Source organism: Ips typographus, linkage group LG7 (assembly GCF_016097725.1).
Source record: "Ips typographus isolate SLU linkage group LG7, UJ_Ityp_2.0, whole genome shotgun sequence".
Lineage (NCBI taxonomy): Eukaryota > Metazoa > Arthropoda > Insecta > Coleoptera > Curculionidae > Ips > Ips typographus.
In genome coordinates this window covers 2,586,520-2,605,105 of record NC_138428.1, presented here as the reverse complement: position 1 = coordinate 2,605,105, position 18,586 = coordinate 2,586,520, and the positions used below count along the sequence as shown (strand labels likewise).

The following is an 18,586-nucleotide window of genomic DNA, read 5'->3' as shown; positions in this document are numbered from 1 at the left end:
CACAAAAGCAATAAAACATTTGAATCTAGAGAGGAGTACGTCCGGATAAGAAACAGCCTAAATAGGCAACATCAAGAAAGAACACTGGGAGAAATTGACGAAATTGAATTCCAGAAGAAAGTGTGGAGCATGATACAGAGACAAATAAAGACCAATCTATACGACGGAGTAGAAGAAAAGCTAGAAGGGGAGGAAGAAAAGCATAGAACCAGTCAGATGTAAACTTTCTCTGGAAAACAAAACGAAGTCGAACAAGTTATGTCGTTCGACTATACCTAGGCATACAAATTACTTCAAAATAAAAGGAAAGAAGTAAATGGGCAAGCCAACAATGCCAGTCGAACATCAGGCTCACTTCGTGACATCATCTGGAATATATGAATAAAAGGTCAAAAGCTAAATTATACAAAACCGGCGTTGACATACGCTATAGAGACACAAGAGCTGACAACAAAATAACGAAAAATATCCTTCGAACAACGGAAATGAAAATACTTAGAGACATCTCAGGGTACACATTAAGAGTGTGGTAGAAGACATTGTCGGTGTGGACGTAAACTACCCTGGAATTATCACGTGGATAGGATATCTAGAAAAAGGCTAACAAAAATCGCTAGAGATGTTATACCACTCTATCCAGCTCTTCCAGAAGAAGCCTTCAAAGAGATGGATAGAGTCGTGGTTTTCAGTATCTCAGCGAACGGAAAGTTGGAAAATACAGGCCTAAGGCCTACAATATGTGGAAGAAGGAGAGGAATGAAATTAAAAAGTCATCTATTTTTTCCAATTAAGGCAATTATGTATTAATTTCACCTATTTGGCTATGATGTTGGTGTTAAGTGTAGGACATATCTTGATTGGCCTGTAAGGTTTCCTGGCGTGAACCTTCTTGAATATTGTTCATGATAGAAAATACTGTGAAAAACAATATACATTCTTGGAAGAGTTTACTCTTACTTAAGAGTTTACACTTGTTCCTTTCTGCATTATTTCTTTTTGTGAAATTATCTAAAAAACACTTTCCGGTAATGTACATTCTACCCGACATTTTGGTGCAGGAACTTTCCTGTAGCTATTACCTTCCTGATACTACTGTGTGCTAGTGTACTACTACTGCTAGTGTTAAACAAAGTTGTTGTATTAACAACTCGAGAAAACAAATAAAAAGAGATATTTACCAAGTCTAATTTAACGTAAAAACTCACAATTTTACAAAACAGGGCATCAAGTAATTGCTTGGCAAAAAAATTAAATAAATCCCACAAATCAAACCAAAACACTTCTGGTAGACGAATTTGATAAATTATCGATCATAAAAATCTGTCTGGACAACATCGCGTTAATAAACATGAACCACTACAGAAAAAAAACGGACACATCAAAAAGCGTCTATCTAGCAAAATGCAAAATGTGTTTTTTCTCATTATTATAGCGACGGACGTTTATGGGCACTGTGCCCGTTTAAGTGCACGCCGATGGCATTATTGGCACTTTTTCCCGGCGGCTAAACGAAAAAAACACGCCATGTTTACTTTGCCGGGAACGATTATGCGGTCATCGGCGGTAATAGCCTTAAGGCAGAAAAACAAATCCTGTAATCAACAGCTGTTTTTCGCGTCCGCGTCGACCTTGGTCGCGCCGAGCCAAAAAATATAATAGAGAAACAGTGGCGCAGGTTTAGGGTGCTTCCAAGGTCTCAAGATGGCAGACTCATTCAACATATGTATGACTTGACAAGATGAAGTTCAAAAATGTCCAAGAAAACACATTTAAATAGATTCGCATATGGTGAGGCTACGAACATAATGAACAACCACTTGAACACCACAAAACATTAGAAATTATCCCCCTTCTTGAACAAAAGCATAAAATAAAAGGGCATAATACTAATAATGATTAATTACACTACAAAACTATCGTTCTATCAGCTTACTGTTACACCTCTAGCTAAAATACTTACCATACAAAAAAAGCTTCTGAAGGTATAGGGCTGACAATGAACATAAGCAAGACCAAAACAAAGAACCCTGACAATGCTCTGCTGACAATTGAAGAACATTGACATCTCAAACGAGAGTTGATGATACTATGATAAATGCATTTTGCCGGTGTCAACGTATGGATTGGAGACAACAACACTGACTAGAGAAAGTGTTGATTGCTTGAGGGTGGCTCAGAGAGCTAGGGAAAGTGCTATGTTAGGGTTTTCCTAGATTTCCCTTTGACATACAGTGAGAAATCAAGAAATTAAAAGAAGTAGCCACACAGGCGCTGGATAGAAGATATCAAGTAAGAAGTAGGTCGAAGGTGGTTCCGGATAGCACAAGACCGACAAAAGTGGAAGAAACACGGAGAGGCTTGTGTTCAAAAACGGATGGAAGAAGCTATAAAACTTGGGGGAAAACATTGCTGTCAAAAATACGAACTTTTCTAAGCCTGTGCCTACACCAGCAAGCTATTCCTACTCGATGAAATGAGGCAATTATGATGCACAAACCTTGAAAATTACAGGCCTACGAGCCTGTTAAACCACTTATACAAGTGTTATTCTCGAATTATAAACTCGAGAATAGAAAAGAAGATGGAGCTTTATCAGCCAAGAGAGCAGGCTGGTTTACGACCTGGATATGGACCTCTAAGATCTTAAAGTACTTATAGAAAAAACTATCGAGTGCAACCGATCACTGGTTTTACTATTCGAGGACTTTCAAAAGGCATTTAACACTGTGGAGTTCGATGCTAATATGAAATATATGGGTACGCTAAAATTATCCTAAACAATTATAGGAATGCAACAAGGAGAGTGACTTTGGGATGGGCAGCATATGGCAAACTAAGCAGCATATTTAAGTCCAACATACCAACTAAACTGAAAAAGAAAGCTTTTAATCAATGCTTGTTGCCAGTTTTGATATATGCAAGCCAGTTTTATATTGTAGCTGCAAATAACACAATGAAAAATGGAAAGACCGATGCTTGGACTGACATTAAGGGGTATGGTGAGAAACGAGGATCTGCGAGGAAGAACTGGTGGGTTGATAGTATTGAGCACATTTCCAGGACAAAATGGCACCACATTGATTTACACACGTTGAAAGACGGAAGATGGACAAAAAAGATCCTGGTGGATGGATACCTAGAGCTGACAAAAAGAAGCAGAGGAAAACCACCGAGACGCTGGACAAATGATATGAAAAGAATATCACCTAACTAGATTGCTGCAGCTTAAGATCGGAAGACATGGAAAAATTTGGAGGAAAGGTTATGTTCAACAAGGTGTTATCGCAATCAACAAACGTCAAAATGATTAGGATACGTTTTATTTAGATTTTGAGCCAATTATTTCTCATTAGAATCAAATTCTTATCATGTTTTTTTTATAAAAAAAATGCAGCCAAAAATTGTCTATAAATCAATAAGATTACAGGATTATTAGACATTAGGCCGCGAAACTCTGGCACTTTGCCTGTTCTACGAAATATGAAACTTTGTCAATGTTAGTTATTAGTCTGCCTTGTATACCTACTAAGAAAATTCTAATAATACTTTTTTTTGGTCTGGTGCTATTGATAAAAACACGTTTTGTTTTTCTAGTACATAATTAGAAAAGTGCCTAATTTAAGACTCTACTTAACTCATTATCTTACTTATTTAACTTATACTAGGACAGTATAAGGCCATAGTTAGTTTACGTTTCTTTAGTACATTTTACAAATCTAACAAAAACCTAAAAAAATCCTAATAATTATTTTGAGAAATATCAAAATTGTCTTGAATGTAGGTATTCTCTAGTAGATAACCAGATAAACCGACAAAATTACTCTAGGTTGTTAAGTAAAAATTAAAACTTAGTGAGGTATGATACTAATGAAAACATTAAAGAGGCGCCTTCACCAAATGTCCAGAGTAAAATTCTTTTATCAAGTAAGCTATTCCTTGAAAATCCTGATCTGAAGGTTTTCTGCATGTATGGAGTTTCCATGTTGCCATTTCAACACTTCCGCATCATTTCAACTAAATAGGAAGCTGCTTTGTTGCATTCCCGAATATCAGCGTTTCCTGAACATTTGACCCTGACTACCCACACAAACAACTTGATATCATCAAAAACTTTTATTTTTCCTTACAAAAATACAATAAATATATAAATATAAAACAACGTAAACAGCAACTTTCGCTCACCGCCCATAACAACTCTTATCACAACGCGCATTTAGATCTACGTTTAACTAAAAACTAGGACAGTCGTATCACAACCCTGTATAAAACCCTGATAAAATTAAATTACCGGTCAGTAATAAGTCCCCCCTAAAATATACCAAGGGAGTATTAAGGAGATGGTGACGCACAACAAACAAGTGAAACTCATGGTGAGTAAGTTACTGGATTCGGCTTCCTGTAACGTCCACGGTGGTTCGAGGAGTTCATACGATTTCCGGTGGAATTCTTTCACTTCAACGTCGTGTTTGAAGTTTACTCTGTAAGCGAATTGCATGATTTGTTGCTCTTAAGAAGTTTCTACTTATAAACTTACCTAGAATTGGTGTCTTCACCCAGTTCCCGCCTCCACACCAAGTGACCGTTGCCATTTTTATCCAACACCCATTCAGGTTCAGGTACTTGAAAGTTTTCGGACATGATCTGCAAATCACAATAATTGAAGTTTTTAAGTAATTTTGTCAGTGGAATGTGTAAAGTCGTAAAAATACAGATAAGAGGCTGTGTTTATATTACGTCTGAGTGAAGGTTAAATCGTTAATGACATAATGATGAATTTCTTTCCCACTGTACCGAGTAATTGATAATTGAACACTATCACGGTTGATTGAAGTGGCCTGATCGTGCTTCGTGCAGACAAAGAAAGTTCATTACATCGTCTTTTGATACGATTTAATGGACCTCATTCAAGTCAATAACTATGTCAAACCCTACGTAAAAACGCCTTTTTGGGTCGTACCTGTGCTGAAGCCATACAACAGGTTTCACCTGTCTTCTTCTTTCTGTCTCTAATGTGGACGAACTATCAGCAAACACTGTTATGCACCGACTGGCCGCACTTTTAATAGAAACACTTATGTTTTTGATGGGGAGCCGAACACTGGAGAATAATATTTTCGAGTCTACCAACGTCAACAAAACACTTTTGTACATTTACCACGTAACCTAGCCTTGTTGCTGCCGTTGTATCGCTTGAATGACGCTTTTTCCGTTCATCATTCTCAAGTAATTGAGGAATTGGCACGCCGCGTTGTCACATTGACTCCATTATCATTGAAGAAAACCGACGTAGTTATTTTGGTATGTGACTATATCCGGTTAGTGTGGTCATCAAAAAACGAAATACGGCAACGTTGCAGTTTAGCACCCTTATCTTCTTTAGGCGTTTCTCCTTTCTTTGCAAGATACAACAATAAAAAATTGTTTGGAGTGTATAACTCTTTGTTTGCATGAATTGCAAAAATGTTATCAAGGTGTCGTATGTGTGGGATATTATGAATACTATCATACACTACAACAGGTTACCAGAGTTTAGTAAGAAATACTTTATTTACCTTCTGAAATAAATTAATTATTTTTTATATTAGAAGAACAATTTGCACTAATTCTATTTTGAAATTGAATTTTTTATTAGAAATTAAATAATAATTTATGAATTTATTATTAGTGCTTTTTCTATAAAATTTTATTCAACTAAACATTACAAAAAAATTAAATCTATGTAAGTATGGAGTTCATGGAGAATGTTTGTGATTGTTTACATGTTAATGTAGGTCTGGAAGTAAAATTTAATGATCGAAAAATTGGAGTAAAATAATATTGTGACCATCCAGAAATATTTTTATACATTTACTCAATTTGTTTTGGTAAAAAAACTAATTTAAGAATATTTAAAATTCATTCATTTTGGATTCTCAGTAACTACAAGCAAACTATTTGAAATTTTGTAACATAGTTAAAAACAAACACTAAAATGGTGTTTTTTTATGTAAAAGTAAATGATTTAATAATTTTAGTAATATTACTACTTGATGGTTAGGTACTATTGACGTTTTGCATTTGTTACATAGTATTAGTATCAAAGGTTATTTATATGAAAATGAATTACAGTAATAAGTATTAATGATGTTCCAGAATAATTATTTACTTTGTGTTTGTTTCTCCTGTGTATATTGTACATTTTTTATTCACATTGTTTCCCAACTCTGCTCTAATTTGGAATTATAAGGTCATAGATTACCTTAATATTGCCTCACACAAGCATTTATACCTTTTAATATTACCTTTTGTTAAGAAAAGTTTTGTAAGCATCTCCATATTGTTCTCTGAACTAAATAAGTTTTTTTTGAATTAATATAAATTTTCTTTCAGTTTTCTGTTCTTGTGATCTATCTGTCTCTAATATGTCAATAATTATCAGTGCCTTTTTCTAATTTTTCCTGCATTTGCGAGAAGAATCTTGTTTTGTATGGGACTTGATTGAAAAACGTCATCAGAAGGCTACCGCAATACAACTTAACCTTCCGGTATATTTCTGCAACTGAATTTTTACTTAGTTTGATTTTTTTTCAACAACACCATCATTAACACCTTTTTTAAAATACTGTTGACGTCTAAAATGTAATAAACAATTCGTGGAATTGTGACAACGTCGCTAATCGACCTGCTGATAAATAAGTGAACGTTAAGACAGGGCTCCGCAAGTCAATTTACGTGTTAATTGAATTTATCTTGTCCTCCCATTACCATATCCCATTTTCTTGGGTTGTTTGTTGCGGTTTCAGGTCACGCACGCAACAAAAACGGCTGCTTGGCTTAAAGTAACCCAAATTACTAAATTCAGGTTGAAAAAATAAATTTGACATACAATTATGAAGGTTTTTAAGCGTAAAAATTTGGTGCGCAATAACAGGAACAAACACATTTGTGCGTCCTCTGTTGGTCGAATTTGCAGGTTATTTAAGTAACTTTATACAACGCTGTAATTACTGGTTTGTGGTAACATTAGCGGCCGGGCGATGGCGCTATGTTCCTGAGATCTCTGATTAAATATACATTTTTTTATTTAATTTATTATTATTATTTTAATACTACTTTTTGTTGCAGCTGCCGTTTATGGGGACCTGCAATGAGAAGGTAAGTCACAATTTTGTCATTATATTGATAAATTGTATTTACATACAATGTAAATTCAAACCGGCTTAAGTAATTAGAATCCCACGCCGACCTAGTGATTCCGCCTCCTCTATTTGGTAAATCATTTTTGAAAAAAACGCGTTATTTTTACTTTTGGACGTTGATCAAATAATCAGCTATCACAGCCAGGGCCGTACCACACACTATTCGTTATGTTAAGTTTAATAAAATTACATGCAAACTACTAAAGCCACTTTAGGAGTGAGTGGTTACAAAAATCGGACCACCAAACTTTAGTGGGTTTTTGACCATTTTAAGACACTAAAGAAGCAACAAAGCCGAAATGCAACCCTGTGCAAATAAATTTTACAACTTGAGTCGTTGCCCTCAATTTTGAGGAACTTTTATATCTGATCCACTAATGATGTAAACAAGCTGTTTTTAGAACGGCCGGCTTAAAGGGGTATTAGAAATCTTTTTCACAAAGAGACATGTAGAGGGTTTGTTTACCTCTCTTCTGACACTTTACATGAGGACGTGTCACTCCTCCAGAAAGTCACTGACTCCATTGTTGTTTACTAATTAAAGTAGGGGTAGCAGTAAGGGTTGTTGTAGTAACGAGTACAAATTTAACAGCCTGCTCGCATTCCAGATTTAGTGTTGCGGGATTATTTTTAAACCCCGATCAATCGGCCGGCCAAGAATGTCATTAGGAAAACATTTAGAATGATGTGACAGCCTTGAACCTTCGGGAGACACGTGAAAGCGACAAGTCGCATCTGGTTGCCTGAGTCATGGGCGCAGCCCTGGGTTGAGCAATTACTTAATAATTTGTTAGTAATCGAGATTGTTACCGGTCAAACGAAATCAAATCTGGTAAACGAGACGTCCAATGCGTACTTGTTTTTTTCAGCTGTTATCTCATGCTGTTGACCTAAATTATATAATAACAGCGATAACAGTCTCTGATAGCGTAATAATGTGCTCAAAATAGGCATCGGAATTTTTTTCCTACCCCTCTTCTCTTGCTCCTTCCTGACTGTTTCTGGTCGAATTGTTATAATGTTGTTTGCGAAAGAGGAAAAACAAATGCAGTCACTCTGAGCAAGGACTAAGCAATGATTAAATCTTATTTAGCGGTCGTATATAATATATTGTGTATAGTTTCAGCCTTGAGTGGCCATAGGCGAGAGCCACGTCCGAAAATAAACAAATTTTATTGCCCCAACGGCCCTGAGCCGCGATGGGACCGATTTTTTAGACCCAGGCTTTAATAATACAAATTGTGTCACGCGTTTTCTATAGCCGGAATGCAAATATAGCCAGTCCTACCACTACCGCTTATTGGTGATAACAAAGGTTAATATAGCAAACCAATAAATGTACGAGTGAAAAAAGTGTCTATCGTCATTGTCTATCAGCTGCCTACTTGCTGAAAACAACTTAATTCTTAGTCACGCAAGGACAACATATGCATAAAATGCTTACAACTTGTATTATTTTACAATTAAAATTTCAGTGCGATGCAGTATGTTTGATCGTATATCAGATATTACTAATTGCATAAGCGGTTAAAGTACTTGTATTGCGAGTAAAAAGTATTCAGCAAAGTTCCTCGTCAAGAAAGAAATAGTATTTCAGTATCGTAACTAAATTATTATCAAGAACCTTAACATATGAACTTAACTTAGATTAACTATTTAATAGTACTTTTCCTAACAAGTGTGCAAAGTAAGTCTTGTACGCATGATGGCTGGATATCAAGTTCGGGCACCAGACAAGTGCGGACAAGACACTTTGCACAAGAGTTAGGAACAATATTTTTTCTACAAAGAACCCCAGACAAAAAAACCAAACTTCAACCTTAACGTTATTGTAACAAGTTTTACGACTGGTGTTTCGATTCCATACGAACTTTAATGGTGCGCCTGCGCAAAATTTCAATTGGATGGTGCTTATTTGCAAATAGTTATTTATGTAACAAGTGCAAAAAAAAGTAGAACTTTTTGCACTAAAAATCATTGAAAACAGTGTACTTTTTTGCATGATTTGATGATTTAATCAGTGCGCAATGTTATGTTTTACCACACATGAAAGCAGTTCATCACAGTTTCGATTTGGTATATGGTTCCCAAACGGTCGAATTGGTTAAATAGGGACAGAAGACTAGTAAATAAACTATTTACTATACTGTCCGGATCTCTGGTATAAACGACTTACGTACGAAAGGTCCATTGGATTTGTTGCTGTCTTAAAAGTTACTAATCTATTTACGATATCAATGCCTGAAATGATATTTTTTTAGTGAATGACAAGTTTTGTAACATTTTACAAATTTCTTTAACTACATTCCACAGTTTGTGAACCAATTACTATCAGTTTTTTCAGCACTATTTCCGCATAACTGTATGAATATTAACGGCTAAAATTTTTCTATGTAAAGTGCTAACAGAATTTCCATCGACACATTCCTGAACAGGAAACATAATCGTTTCAAACAAATATATAAATCAAAACCCACTAATTACTTAATGTCGATTAATTACTATAATTGCATGTCTTATTATTTTAACGTCTAGATCGTACGATTTTTTCTTATGTAATAATTAATATGAAATACATTTGATTTGCAAATTGTTTAGAGACAAATATCTTGAAAACAACTCTCTCCAATTCAATTGCAAACAGCAATTAAACATTGTCAGATGGAAGTATAAATATTTATTAACATGTCAGACTGACGTGTGACATTTTTTACCTAACTTTATTTCAATCTTAAGTCAGTATACAGGGTGTCTCTAAAATTATTAAGGCTTATGACGATCTAAGTTAATTTACCTTAGTTCAAGATGATGTCTTAAGCACAATGTCAAAACTACTATTTAGTTTTTTGTAAAGAATTTTTTAAATAATTGCGGAAATTGTTGTAGCATTTTTTCCGCACATTGTAGGGACACCCTGTATAATTAGTTTAGCAACAATGATAGTTGTTGTGATACATCTGGTGACATCAACTATCATTTCTGGCATCCAGAAAATTTGGGATTAAAAAAAAAACCTCACCATTTTTAGTTTATCAACGTTTTTTAAAATTGTCTCTAACGTGCAGGTTAAGTGAGTTTGTAGTTTATTCTGTATTACCCTAGCACACAGGTAAAGGTTTCAATATTTTACGGGGTATTGCGCAGTCATGCTTTAAAACAAGTTTAGGTTAAGGATAAGGATCAGACTGTGACAAATGAGATGAAAAAAAAAACAGTCTGAACAACACTTAACTTAATCTCAGCTTAAAGTGCAAATGACTAGTTAGCTTAAAGTTCACTTTTTCTTGTCATAAAAGTTTGCATATTTTCTTATTATGGAAATTGGTTTAAATTAGTCAGGTTAGTTTAAATTGGATATGAGTTTCTTATATAATTCTCTAAAACTAGGTTTTGAGAAGAAACTGACCACTTAGATTGGATGTTGTAGAGGATTTCAATGATACTTGTGATAAGCAATTGTCACTTACCTTATCTTAATTGACTGTTAATGGTATTTGGAAAATAAGGGTGGTTTGTGTAAAGAAACAAAGGTTGCTGAATAATGAGATGATATCCTATTCTCAATCTTACATAAACATAATACTTAAAAATGCATTAGTATCTTTAAAGATAAATGAAATCACCGTAATGGGCCATTCTGTATGTTACCAGGCACGCTAAAAAAGCTTTTTTGGTATAATTTTGTTTTAAAGAAAAGTGACTAGGGTGTTTTATTTGTTATAAAACAACCATATTTTGTAAAGTCAAAAACAGTAGTACGTACATGCGTTCTTTTATTCTTTTTAAGTTTTAGTTTGACATAAAAAAACGTTACCTCAAGCTATTTTTGTTTGATTTTTGCATATTGTAATTGTCACTGAAAACCAATGAAAGTTTAGGCTCATATTTAGTACTTGTAATTAACTTTAAACTTTAGTAGTGTGGAGGATAAAGTTAGGAGAGTTGTTCACGTTTGTTCCACTTGTAACTTCGTAAAATCTGGAAGGTTATTTTCCATCTAAATTTTAATTGGAATTGCTTCACTTAACCTGTCTGACGGTCTATCTGTTTTTCATGTGTCATAAACGTTGATGAAGGGATGTGCTTATCATCCACATGACTGATTACTAATGAAGTGATCGACGCAATCGCGACAGATACATACACATCGAAAAACAGCTGAACCTCGACTAGAGGTACGGGGAAAAAAAGTTGATCTAATTCAGGCCGTTGCATTTCCAGTTTGTTGCCGTGCGAAAGTTGAATGCACCGGCACAGTTTAAATTTAAACCGCAAGTGGGAGCCGATTGTTTATTTTATAAACAAACTTGCGCATTGTGGTTGATTTTACGATAATCGTTGCCCCGGAACGAGGTCGCGATTTCGCGGAAAATCGATCGGTTTTCGTGGAATCCGGCGCTTTGCCATTTATTTTAAAACCTGGAAACGATTCGGAGCTTTTTTTTTCGATAAATAAATACGCAAAAACTGCCCACGCAAGACGACAAGCACAAACAACCGCTGACGTCACTTTGGCAAGCAACTTTTTTTTTCTAGCACACGCTGTAAGAACGTGTCATCTACAGGGTGAATGCAAAAACTGCCGGCCTTTGAAATTAACGGTTCGGTTAAACATCTTGCTTGACAGTTTACGTTAATGAGATTAAATGTTTAGTCAAGCCTTAAAACTTAGTTATAATGTTTATTTGCTTGGAGGATTTTTCTACTTGACGACTGACGCCTGTTACTGAAACAGGTTATCTTTCGAAGTTCCACTGTTGCCAAATTTTTTTCGGAAACAATGTAAATGCTTACGTGACTCACCCGTGAACCGCCACGTTGTCTGCCATTGTATTCAAAACTGGACAAAGATGTCGAATTTTTCCAGCTTTTTTCACATTGTCATTGTGTGTTTGTGTAATCTTTGAACCACGGTTCAGGGCTGAAACACCACTCAAAAAAAAGAAAAGTGTGTGTAAATAGAAGCCAAGAATTACAATAAAAATAATTTTAATTTTTTTGTCAATAATTACTAAGTCGATTTTTGTTACAATTACAAATTTGGCTTATCAACAAGACAAAGTTACAAACACGTGTAATATCTCTCTATTTTAGTTTATGTTTGCATCTGAATTTAATGTGGGAGAGTAGGTACTTACAAAAGTATGAGTAATTGCTAAAAAAACTAAAAACAAAATGTCACGTCGTCATTTTCTTTCCAAAATGATTAAACTTGCAAAAATATGTCAAATAGATTTGGCTTCGACTTACAATATTGCTTAACTTAAGTTTACTTTTGAATATGACAAAACGAATGAAAAAAGTCACAATCTGAACTTCAATTAACTTTTCTTTTATTAGTTTCTTTTTCAATTTGTCTAATGCGTCGTTAACATTTCAAAATTTCGACAACTTGCAGAAATCTTGCAGAAATTACATAAAAAACCATGGAAGACAATAATTTGTGACAGTTAATAGAAAAATAAACTCTTTTGAATATCGTACATCTATTATTCATCATCATCAATCAGCCTATTGTCATCCACTGCTAGACGAAGCCCTCTCCCAGTGTCTTCTATCTGTTCCTGTTTTGTGCCTCTCCGATCCAATTCCCTGCAGCTCTTCTGAGATCGTCTGTTCATCGTCCATTTCCATTTCTGTTGTGCCACATACTCGATCACGTCAGTTACTTCTCCTGGTCTTATCTAATCCCTCAATGATATCCCAATTATTGCTCTTTTTTTAAATTTTTTCGTAGATGCAGCTGTTAGAATTAGAGTCGTTAAGACTGATAGAACACACTTTCTATTTCAGGCAGATTGGTATATCACTGTTAAACGTTTCTCTTAGTCTTCCGTAAGCTGCTCATGCCATGCTGTTTGGTTATCTCTTGACATCCTAATTTCATGTCCGAGGTGGACATATTTGTCCACTAGTTCGAGATCCCCTCTATCAGTTCTTCTACCATTATTCTTACGACCTTTAGATTGTCGGAGATCAGGACAATGTCATCAGCATACCTCAAGTTTGTTAAGTTTATACCATCAATTCTTACACCCTTATCATCCCAGTTGAGTTGTTTCATTCTTCCGCCAGTATTCTAAGAGTAATAACCAATTTTTGGTGATAAGGTATCCCCATGTCTGACTCGTCTTTCAACTGGTATATGGTACTACTATTGCTTCTGAATCTTGCTGAATTGTTCGTGTCACTTCTTTTTTACGGTAAATTCTGGTGTCTGGTTATTAATTATTTAATCAATGTTACCTGTTCCTCCTCCTGTTCCTGTTACTAACTTCCTGACTTCCCTCCATTAAAAAAGATCGATAGAGACTAAAGCGGGAAAATAATATCAACATAATCAAGCCTGTGCCCATTCAGGGCCGGGTCAACAATGTTGTTTACCGTCCCATCAGACCTTCTGGAATCAATCTTGCATGTGGAGAAAGCGCAATTGTCCGACATGGAATACGCCCTTTCGCTTCTTCATCCTTTGTGTGCTTAAATCTGGCGTTTCAGTAGGTCCACCCTGTAGGTAACTTTGTGTCAACGTTCTCCTTTGAATTGTTGAAATAAATTAGTTCCGTACATTCCTGATAGTTAAAATTAGATAGAAACTAGTGAAATCTGCCAAAATTCGCCGGCAAACAACCGTTTACTATGTAGCGTGTGCGTGTATTTGAAATCTAATAATAAGCAAACAATATTTTTTTTGAACATCTTTTTACTAGTTTGTTAGCAAATTTGAATGAAAAACGGAGGCTTAAAAAACACTGGTGCGGGCTATTAAAATTGATGGCTTACGCAATCCCTGCGGCACATTACGTTTGCCTTCGACAACTAAACATGACATACCGCAATCGATAATTTGTTGTTTAGTCTTCCCAGCGGCAGATCATGTATGGAACACTTAATTTAAACAGCGAGACGTTATGTGATTTAAATAGAACATCATTTATTGGAATAATTTACATTACAATAATTTAGTCGCAATTAGAGCAAAAATCATATAAATAGACAAGATCAGAAAGAAATCAATAACAGTTTTTTTATGTTAACTCTTGGTTGTAATTCACTAACTTTTGATGTTAACCTCTAAGATTATCTACAATGTATCTAATAGCAATCAGTCCAAGAAACCCAGTATTAATAAATCAATGTATTAGGAAAAAGTGAAGACATGGGAAGAGGATGGAGTGATGATCCAGAATTAATTCTTCTTATCCTCAATCTCATTGCTAATTCAGGAACAAAAGTGACTTTACTGGTCTCGTAACGATTCTGAACTTCTTTGTCTCTATAAACTTAAACTCTATACAAGCCAGAATAGTTTAAAACTGGAATGAGCAGTTAAAGAGTTTCCTGCTATTAACTTGTGAGCTGATGACTGCTTTTGCAGTCTGCACCCAGTCTTTGGACCGCCAAGTAGCTACTTGATGCAGACAGTTTTAAGTGGAAAAAGAACAACTGAAGTGGAGTAAAATTCTAGCTTTGGAACAAGCAAAAATACGAATACAGCACTCTCCTTAAGACCCAAATAACTTCTTGATTTTATTAGATCAGACAACTGAAATATCCTCGAAACTGTTAAATTACGGTAAAGGCTGTAAATGTTGTTTGTTGCCCTGAGGTAAAATCTTTCTTGAAAATTGAGTGTCCTAAACAATGCTATATCCCAATATGATCAGTTAAATAGGGACAAGATATTTTTGAACCATTTTATTTACAGCTAATGTGTCATGAGAACTTGAACTTACCAGCATTTGTTTGTGATATATTTAACATGTAAAATTTGATTCTTGCAGTCCTCAAAATTTTAGTTTTCGTATAGGTATCAGTAAACATCTCATTTCTGGTTTCTGTGATTTCTCATGTTAAGATTGGTGGTGGGGTGGTCAAAAATATCCACTTCTTTTAATGGTGCATCTCTATTTTTAAATTAACGGTTACTTTCCTTGGCAGATCGGAGCAGTTTATCATTGTCCACCCTGTAGTTTAGTAATAATCTTTTTTAAGTACCGTGTGAGATGTGCTTTAGATCAGATTTTGCCTTTTTTAACGTCAATCTGAATAAGTCTTGTCTTTGCCTGTTGGTTTGTTGCTGCAACAAGTTGATCAGAAGCAACGTTGCCAAAATGTGACGTTACACAGGCAATTTGTGATAATTTGTTATGTATTTTGAGTTATGCAATGGGAATTTGTATATTTAATAATTGTTTGTAGTAGTTTCCATTGTTTCTAAATGGGTCAATCAAAGTCTGCAAATCTACAAGATTTTGTTAAAATAAAAAATATAGGAAATGTGGTGGTCAAAATTCAATCAATCACCCTGTCCCTAATTGTAATGGATTAATTACTAATGATTAATTAATAAAATAATAATTAATACTAAAACAATCACAAAAAAAACTTTGAATGAGAAATCTATAACTGGCTCAAACTTTATCAAGTACACTTCTTAACAAAACCCAGTCGAGTTCTTATCAGTGTTTCTTTTTAGGCTAAACTAGGTTAGAGTAGATTAATTTAGGTTAGTTTTTCTTAATCCAATGTTTTCTTAACTAGACATTTTTCAAGTAGGTATTCACAAAGCAATCTAGCAATTCAAGGAATTAAATAATGGATACCGATACAAAACTCGTTAAATCAGTGGGGCTGAGGCTTAAAAAATCAAAACCTATTTTTGAAATAATCAAAGTAGGAAAAATAATCCAAATCCACGTTTTAACTAGCTAAATCCCGATTTAATTGTTTTTAAGCTAAACATGTTTTGACACGAGGAAAGTAGGATGTATGTGTGAAAAAGTGTTCAACTGAAACAACAAATACTTTATTGACAGTTTTTGCGTTTCACTTTATCAATCCAAAAAAAAAGTAATTAAACTTGGCTATATACAATGTAAAGATGAAACTTTTAATAATGTTTTTGTTATTTTTTTTTTAGATTTAGGTAATAGAAAGTGATAAAATTCCAGTAACAGTGAAAACATTTTCTGTTAGGTGGGGAAAAAGAGGGTTTGTTTTTTGTAATGTACAACCTATCGAGGTCGGATTTTCGATTTCAAAAAAACAATCCTTGGCATCCGGAATGGCCTTCCGCATGTTTCTCGTCAATAAATTCAGCCAGAAATAATCGTGAATTCGCGCGCTAACCCGCGCTTTTCCATACCGTCGGTTATTTTTAACCGCGATGTTATCGGTGCACGTTGGCCTTATTCGCGTAACCTTATTTGAAAAAAATTTAAACAAAAACAATGCGATAACCGCAGAGCGTGACGCACTTCATATGTTTTCTTGCAGAATATTGAATTTTTGTTGAGAATTTGCTGCAAATTTTTCTGATGCAGATTCTCTCCGAACAAAGAATATTAAATTTGGGTTGGTGCGTTTTGATAATTATACACTTTATCGCTTATCTGTAGTGTATATAAATAAAGACGCAATAATTAGACTCGTTTTGGGACCATTAGGGCCGATTAATCAATGCAAAAGGTAAACTAAAGTCGAACGCAATCTGTATTTGAGCTTGCATCATCTCCGATAAGATTGTTTTGAACCTTGAAATTTGTATTATTTTCTTTCGGGCCGAACAAAGATAATCGGGTTTAATTGAACTAAAAAATATTTACTTTTTGATTACTAAAGGGATGGCCTCGATAAAGCCGTCTCGGACTAGGAACTGCTTTTGTCACGCTGGATTTGAGGTCGAGAAAATCATTTCTCTTTTTGTTGTCAGGCGTTTTTTTTTAAGTCTGTGAAATCTTCACATCGCGAGGTTGTCATTCTTCGGTTTAAACATTTTTCTTCTGTTTTTCTGAGAGAGTAAGTTAAGCAGAAGATTGTCGTAAAAATTGAGACTCTTGGCAACACCGCTTGCTTTCAAACAAGTGTCCAAATATCACTCTGATAGGCCGCATTGCCAGATTGTATGACTAGTTGGGTGTTCTAAATAGTAAGCAAATATAAATGCAAGTTGATAGTTCAGAGGGAAAAACTGCACAACGGCAACACGGCCGTTAGCGTCCCTGAACCGGTTGCTAGGCGATCAGCTGATCTTAGGCCGCTTCCGTGGCCATCGGGGATCAGCTGTAGCGGTGTTGCCGGTTGAACGCACGCACCCGGCCCAAATGCGTGCGGAAGCGGTCGGGTGGGTCAGTGGCGTCCTGAAAAGAGAAGGACATAGTCGGGGCTGTTTCGGTTTTTGTTTGAAACAAAACGAATAATTAAGCCGGTTTCGGGGCTTTAGCACCACTTTTCGGTTCGATTGGTACGGGTGAGGGACGCGGAGGTACATAGGAAGATGCAGGGTTTCAAAGGGGCCAAGAGCTGGTTATTGATGGATCTAATGTCGGACTTTTTCAAAAAACAAAAACAGGTATTTATGTGCATTTAATAATTAATTGTTTTAATTGGTAATTGTCATTTGCCAAATGCGTCAAAACTGACAGTTACTGTAAGTATTGGTTTTTTCAAATTTTTTAACAACGAATTTAATTAGTAATCAAATACTCGTAATTTGATTCAAAGTCAAGGTCAAAAATCAAGGCATTTAAAGCCATCTATGGTTGAGCATCATTTATTTTTACTTATATATTATACGGAGAATGCGTATGGCAGAAGTCAAAGTAAAATGGGATGACGTAACGACGAAATATAAACGAGAATGTTCTGAATTTGACAAAAAGCAGACGTTACATTCGAAACTACACCGTTATGTCATTTGATTATTTTTTGGTGTATCTCTATCTGTTTGGTATTCTTATTTTATTAAATTACATGTGAAATTTAGCTTAGCTCAATTATTAGAACATCATAAAAAATGACAGGAATATTTGTAATTGGTCAGTTTTCTTTAGATGTTAGTATTTTAAAAGCATACTTTTTGGATCGATCAGGTTTCTGCCTATACACTTTGTATTGTCAAATTCTTTGAAACTAAAGTATAGGGTGTAAGAGTTGTTCAATAATTTTGCTGGTTTTTCTAGTTTTGCAGATTTTCAACTCAAATTTGAAACTTATTTACATTTGTCAAGAAACCGTTTTATGCTATTAGTTATTAGTATTTCAACCTCTCCACTTTGTCGATAGTCACAAAGGTTAAGACACCTTTAATGGAGCGAGTTCAAATTTGAGCTAATGAATATCTCCAATAACTGTAATTTGCAAAGAAACATTTGAAGATGTTTATGAAATCACTTTAATGTGACCTTAAGAAAATTGATTTTTTTACAGTCTAAACGAGCGCAATTTTGTGCCCACCCTATTCAAACTAAATGCAACTGATAATAAAAGTCCTAACATGTGTAAACTGTAATACACTGTAATTTTTTTTGAAAGTTTGATTTTTTTGAACTATTTTTATCTTCAGACTTTATTAGAATACTTAATTTTTGTTGTTTGGGCTCAATGTTACATATGGAATTGCTTCA

The 18,586-nt window shown here is 34.9% G+C and overlaps 2 protein-coding genes across 3 annotated transcripts in view; one reads left to right on the top strand and one right to left on the bottom strand.

The window, feature by feature from the left end:
- Sesn (Sestrin) overlaps positions 1-18,586 on the top strand; it is a 46,246-nt gene that overhangs the window by 4,746 nt on the left and 22,914 nt on the right. For both annotated transcript variants that reach the window (XM_081983607.1, XM_081983606.1), the window contains exon 4: positions 7,105-7,134. In XM_081983607.1, the coding sequence (XP_081839733.1) occupies positions 7,105-7,134 (30 nt within the window). The remainder of the gene's footprint in view (positions 1-7,104; positions 7,135-18,586) is intronic.
- Positions 4,099-5,207, bottom strand: LOC145731717 (uncharacterized). The gene is made up of 3 exons (XM_081983629.1): positions 4,958-5,207; positions 4,535-4,641; positions 4,099-4,478 (listed from the first exon to the last, which is right to left on the bottom strand). Exons 1-3 carry the CDS (start codon positions 4,970-4,972, stop codon positions 4,292-4,294), a joined length of 309 nt encoding a protein of 102 aa, XP_081839755.1. The 5' UTR covers positions 4,973-5,207; the 3' UTR covers positions 4,099-4,291.

Bases quoted from the DNA above. Each gene is read 5' to 3' on its own strand.
- LOC145731717 (XM_081983629.1), bottom strand. The intron at 4,479-4,534 runs GTAAGTTTATAA...ATTCGCTTACAG, and splicing joins GGTGAAGACACCAATTCTAG to AGTAAACTTCAAACACGACG.